The sequence below is a fragment of the Arachis hypogaea genome, chromosome 16, assembly GCF_003086295.3.
Source record: "Arachis hypogaea cultivar Tifrunner chromosome 16, arahy.Tifrunner.gnm2.J5K5, whole genome shotgun sequence".
In the NCBI taxonomy this organism is placed as follows: Eukaryota; Viridiplantae; Streptophyta; class Magnoliopsida; order Fabales; family Fabaceae; genus Arachis; species Arachis hypogaea.
In genome coordinates, this window is record NC_092051.1 from 128,307,317 (window position 1) to 128,313,374 (window position 6,058).

The following is a 6,058-nucleotide window of genomic DNA, read 5'->3' on the forward strand; positions in this document are numbered from 1 at the left end:
ACACTGACATAGATAACCGGATGCCATGTTAAATTCTGTAAAACAACATTGTTTTAGTTTTGACAATCAAATAGCCAAAAAAAAATATCGTAAGTGATGTTTATTGAAAAATTTCCTCCCAAAACAAGTAATACTTGTTTTTAGACTATTTGAGCGCAAAACTAAAACAACTTCTAGCATAATATCTAGCTATTTATTTTATTTTTTTTTACCAAAGATAGGAGACTCAAACCCGCAACTTCTTAATTGAGTATGGAGAGACTATGTCATTTGAGCTATTACTCATTGGCAATATCTAGCTATCTATGTTATGTTAGCACTATATTAACATATATATATATATAGAAAAATATATGATGTGAGACATATTTGCAAAAGAGAAATATTAGAGGGTCATCATAATTTATTGTTTTTTATTATCTCCTAACCATTAACTCAATTTTTTAGTATTTGTTTGAGCGCCATTAAGTTAATAAATTTTTTTTTCCAATAAAAAAAGATATTTTCTTATTTTTCAGCGTATTTAGTAAATTTTTAGTAGTAAAAGTAAAAACACTAAAAAAAATAAAAAATATATTTTTTTTGAAAAACTATAATTTACATATTTTGTTAAAAGATATTTCTTTTAAAAAAAGATATTTTTCATATAATAAATAAACAAAAAATACTTTTATATTGTGATATCTAAATATAATTGATAAATAAAAACATCTTTTTGTACGAAATATTAAAACATAAAATTATTTTTACTTTTTTTATAAAATTTTTTAAAAAAAATAATAACTCAAAAAAATCTTTTTTTAAAAATTCATCAAAATAGATCCTTAGTCTATAATTCAATAATATATATTAGTCTATATTTTTAAACAATAATAATTAATATAACTAAAAATAATAAATTATAATAATTCTGTTATATTTTTGTTGCAAAATTTAGGGACTAAATAAACTTCATATGTCGCGTGCACTAAATTGATGCGATAATATACTCGATCAGTTGCTAAGTGTAAAATACTAAAATCTGGTTAATTTTCCCGCTGTTTCGTTTAAAACACTAAAATCGGATATTGTTTGCGCGCCCTCACATAGCCGATGCCGCTATCCGCCGCCACAGCCGGCGCCTCACTGCCGCCCGCGCTAGAAGAGGATCCATCACCACAAGACGGCGACGGTTACGGCGTTATCGACATCCCCGGCGTTGTTTCACTTGACGAGGAGGGATTCCCGTCACAGATCCCTTACGAAGACTGTCCACCAAACACCGCCGGCGAACGATCGGCGACATCGGCAGGAAAGAGCAGCTTCGCCGCCGATTTCTATAGCTGCGGTGCCGATTGGTCCTCGCTGTTGTCGCCGGAGGATCGCAGACACAGCGGCGGTTTCGGTTCGGTTCATTCGGCGAAGAAGTTGAAGCAGGCAAATTTGTTTCAGGTTTGGGGATTCAAACGAAACGGCGCCGCCGAATCTGATTCGGCTTCGTCTATTGAATCTTGCAAACCTAACCAATGTGATTCTTTTACCGGTGGAGGCGAAAGCGTTGGTTCTTCTGAGAGAAAGATCGTGAAACCTGAGAATTTGGGTTCGATTTTGCGCGATACGGGGAAAGAGTTCGAGAAATCAAAATCTTCTCATAAGAGAAAGGAAAGCCATGAAGGAGTTAGAGTGACGCGTACCTGTCCCTTTTATAAGAAAATTCCAGGTTCATGCCAAAGTTCTTCACCCTGTTTTTTTTTTTTTTTTCGTTCGTTTTTTGGTTTTTGTTATTGAATTCAACAACTTATAGCTTCTTCAATTGGCCTGTATTTGTTTGATTACCGAAGCATTTTTTTAATTGAATGCATAATGCATCATGTGTGGTAGGTTATTGTGTGTTCTTTGCCTAATCTGTTCTTTGGTTATAATAGGATGATAATATGTCTTAAGAACTGTGATGTGGTTACTTTCAATGTTGGTGATGAAACTAATTTAGTTTGGCAACTGTTACAATATTGAATTGTTTTCGTTTTTGCTATGAGAAACTAACATTGTAGCAGTGTCTATGGATGTTCTAAATGTAGATTATTTTTTATCAATGCAGGGACAAGCTTCACTGTTGATGCATTCCGTTATGGGTGTATTGAAGGGTGCTCTGCATACTTTCTTAGTCACTTCCATTCCGATCATTATGGTGGCCTTAGCAAGAAATGGTCACATGGCCCCATTTATTGCTCTCCTCTTACAGGCAGGCTTGTTCAAATGTGTCTCTCGGTAAATCCCTTGTAAGAACTTGGAAACCTTCATAATTTTTTTCGCGTGAACTCTATTTGGTATTTATAGGTTGCTCACTTATATAAACAGGGGAAAAAAATTTAAAGGAACATCTGATAGAGGTTTTAAATTTTCTTTTCTATTGAGTGATTCAATTTAAATTTGTTGTCATAGGTACATCCTCCCTTTGGAATTTAATGTTGAATATGTGATTTGTGGTGTCAAAGTGACTTTGTTGGAAGCTAATCATTGCCCCGGTGCAGCGTTGATTCACTTTGGCCTCTCAAACGGGCAATGTTATTTGCATACCGGAGACTTTAGAGCTTGTAAACAAATGCAAGCTTACCATACTCTTGTAAATCAACATGTGAATGTCCTTTACTTAGACACTACATATTGCAACCCAAAGTACAAGTAAGACATTGATCTTGTTAAAATTTTGTTGTTATTATATATGATCGTTGCTGTTATGATCCTTAGTGATGATTTTCTTGTGCAGTTTCCCTTCCAAGGAAGACGTACTCAATTATGTTGTCAAAGTTACAAAGAACCAACTTAAAGTGCATCCCAAAACTTTGGTGGTTGTTGGAGCGTATAGTATTGGCAAAGAGTGTGTATATCTTGCAATTTCTAAGGCTCTTGGGGTATGTGGAATTTTCCCCAGTAGATTTATGTCTCAACTATTGAGTGATGTCCATTTGTGTCCTATTCTTATCAATTTTTTGTTTTTGTTGACATGATGTCACAGTAAATTTGCAACATATATTCGTTTGTGAATTGATCAGCTAATGGCTTTGTGACAATCTATAGTAGTATAGTATCTAATATCTAGTGAAAGTTTTGAAGCTTCCACTCTCTTTGATCTTTTTCCGATGCTGTATACATTGTTTGTTCAAGTTGCCACCCTTTATGGACAACCAATTTTATTTGCATTAGGAATGTGAGGTCCCTGCTCAGGAGTTTTTGAATTTTTCTACTCTAAATTAACTTAGTTGAAGCTTTCAATAACCAGGGTACCTTACTCATGGACTGAATGATCCATTCAACCAATGTATTGATGCAGGTAAAAATTTATGCAAATGCTTCAAGAAGGAAAATTTTGCTGGCTTTTGGTTGGTCTGAGCTTTCTGATAGTCTGTGTATTAATGGAAATAACACATTTCTCCATGTTCTTCCCATGTCATCTCTCAGATTGGAGGTTTGATTTTGTATTGTCATGTTTTAATATCTAAAGTCTCAGTATATTTATCATCTTATGATTCACCATCCATGTTTCCTTGTTACATTAGTCTTTAAAGGATTACATGAAGACCTACAAGGAAAAATACACAGCAGTATTGGCATTTCGTCCAACAGGTATTACCCATCTTTTGTTGCAAATGTTTTGTAATTGAGGTCAATATTTTGCATTATCAGTATGTATTAAACTCATTTCACTTTAATTATAATAAATTAATAATGGTATTGACTTTTTCCCATTCCTTTTTTGGTAATTTTATTAGGTTGGACTTTCAGCGAAAAGATTCGCAATGATCTAGAACTAATTAAACCTATTTCCAAAGGAAATATCACAATATATGGTAACATGAGCTGCTGTGCTGCAATTGAACAGCCAACCTTCATATAGAATACAATAACTTGAAATCCATGCTAATGAACTGCCACATGCCTTTTTCTAGGTGTTCCCTACAGTGAGCACTCCAGCTTCACAGAACTGCGAGGTTTTGTTCAGGTCCAAACTTCTTTCGTTGCTACATGTTTGATAAATTATCTAATGGTATCTATGAAATTCTGTATTTTATGTCTTATTTGTGTAAGTGAATTTATCTTACTGTTCCACAGTTTTTGAGGCCTGATAAAATAGTTCCAACTGTGAATGTCGGAAATGCGGCTACTCGAGAAAAGATGCAATCTTACTTCCGAGACTGGTTGAAGGGTTAACCGTTAACGTCTTCTCTCCCTTTCAAGAAATTTGGGATTGTAATAAGAGATACCCATTTAATGAAGATGGAATTCGCAGGGGGATTCGACATCTATTGCAATCTGCAGAAGGCGATACATGGATTCTTTTGGAAGGTTAGCCATCACGATAACATGTTTGATCTAATTGCCGCAACACCTTTTGTTTGTCTGCTTGAAAGAATATCGTCCTGCAGGACTTATATGATGAAAATATAGGATGAAATGTCATGCGTTCTGATATTTGTCTTGTGCGAAGCACTTGCCCATTTTATTGAAGAATCATAGTTGGTACCTAGTTGGAGGTCACAACTTGAATGCAGATTCCCGCCAAGATTCCTACTATTTATCGCAATTTTTTAATTTTAATTTTATTTTGTACAAGTAATATTAGTTAGGTTCCTTATGGCTTTGTTACAGCCACAATAGCCATTTCTGGTTGTAAAGTGGGGTATTTACATTACCGGTCATTTGATTGTATTGTTTTTGGGGTTAATGGTCAAATTGATCTTCGAAAGATTACACGATCGTTTATTTTTGTTCCCAAATAATTTTTCTAATCAAATTAGTTCTTGAAAGATTTAACATCACACGTTTGTCCTTCCGTTTTTAGGCTAACAACGACAATACACGTGAGACGTTAACTGATATGTGTGTTATCAGCTGTGTGTCAAAATGAAAACTGATAAGATATATTCACTATATTATGTTAAAATAGTCCCTGACTCTATTTTATAAGCCCTAATCCCTAAAATCCACGGAGACATTAATCCATCCCCAAAATGTTAAAGGAGCTTCATGCAACTGGAACATCGTCATCAATGGCGGATGAACCGCAACTCATCGAGCCTGTAGGGAAGTCTGTCGTGCACAGGATCTGCGCTGGCCAAGTCATCCTCGACCTCTCCTCCGTCGTCAAGGAGCTTGTTGAGAACAGCCTCACGCCGGCGCCACCGCTGTCGAAATAGTTCTCAAGGATTTCGGCGAAGATTCTTTTGGTTACGGCATTTCAAGGTGACTTAAAGCTGCTTTTTGGTCTGAAGGTTTTGGAAGCTAGGGTTTTAAATGAAATTGAATTAGCCCTCGGATTGGTTTCTAATGTGAAATGATAATTTAAACTTAACTAATCCTGAAAATTAAAATTTTTCTATCATGTTAATGGTTTTTTTTTTTTATTTTTTTTTGAGATAGATTACTGCAAATCATTAGTCGAAAGGTGGTAACTTCTTTCAATACTGCTAGCTTTATTATGTATGCAAATTTTGAGTTTTAAAGAGGTAGCAAGGTGCTATGGTACTCTATAAAAAACAAGATTAAAGGATTGTGAGGAGTTAAATATTCTAAATATGGCAAATATGTTAACTTTTGATAAAGTTAACTTTTTGTATGCATGTAACTCTTCAAGTGAAGGATTATGAGTTGTTTTGGATTTGAAGTAAGCTAATTTCAATGTACATGTTTAATGGTTGCAGGTTCTTGCTTTGAAGCATCGTACTTTCAAATTGGCAGATTTTCCTGATCTTGAGTCTTTACTTTTGGATTCAGAGGTGAGGCACTGGGTTCGCTATGTGCTTTGGGGAATTTGAGCATCGAGACAAAAATGAAGAATGAGACAGTTAACGCCCCACGTGTACTGCCATTGACGGAAACGGTTAGCCAAAAAATCGAAAGGACCAACATGATTGATGTTAAATCTTTTAAGGTTTAATTTGATTAAAAAAATAATTCGAAGACAAAAATAATGATCTAGCAATTTTTGGCTCATTTTTTTGATATGGAACAAAGCTTAGTGTTGTTCAATGTAATGGATGCAATGGTCGTGCAATTTTTGGCTCATTTTTTTTGATATGGA

At 34.7% G+C, this 6,058-nt stretch overlaps 1 protein-coding gene across 2 annotated transcripts; it reads left to right on the forward strand.

The window, feature by feature from the left end:
• The first annotated feature begins 962 nt into the window (after positions 1 to 962).
• LOC112754950 (DNA cross-link repair protein SNM1-like) lies at positions 963 to 4,728 on the forward strand. Of its 2 annotated transcripts, XR_003178852.3 has the most exons (10): positions 963 to 1,699; positions 2,078 to 2,258; positions 2,422 to 2,661; positions 2,747 to 2,891; positions 3,311 to 3,445; positions 3,537 to 3,603; positions 3,750 to 3,827; positions 3,927 to 3,979; positions 4,090 to 4,323; positions 4,404 to 4,728. XR_003178852.3 is itself a non-coding variant. In XM_025802783.3 (9 exons), exons 1-9 carry the CDS (start codon positions 1,093 to 1,095, stop codon positions 4,186 to 4,188), a joined length of 1,605 nt encoding a protein of 534 aa, XP_025658568.1. In that variant the 5' UTR covers positions 963 to 1,092; the 3' UTR covers positions 4,189 to 4,728. The 2 variants fall into 2 exon arrangements, 1 of the variants encoding a protein (XP_025658568.1); XM_025802783.3 differs by having other exon boundaries at positions 4,090 to 4,728.
• Positions 4,729 to 6,058: the final 1,330 nt, after the last annotated feature.

Excerpts from the sequence above, each read along its gene's own strand:
- LOC112754950 (XM_025802783.3), top strand. The coding sequence starts at position 1,093 with ATGCCGCTATCCGCCGCCACAGCCGGCGCCTCACTGCCGCCCGCGCTA. Across the intron at positions 1,700-2,077 it reads CTTTTATAAGAAAATTCCAG|GGACAAGCTTCACTGTTGAT; the intron begins GTTCATGCCAAA and ends TTATCAATGCAG. Across the intron at positions 2,892-3,310 it reads CAATTTCTAAGGCTCTTGGG|GTAAAAATTTATGCAAATGC; the intron begins GTATGTGGAATT and ends GTATTGATGCAG.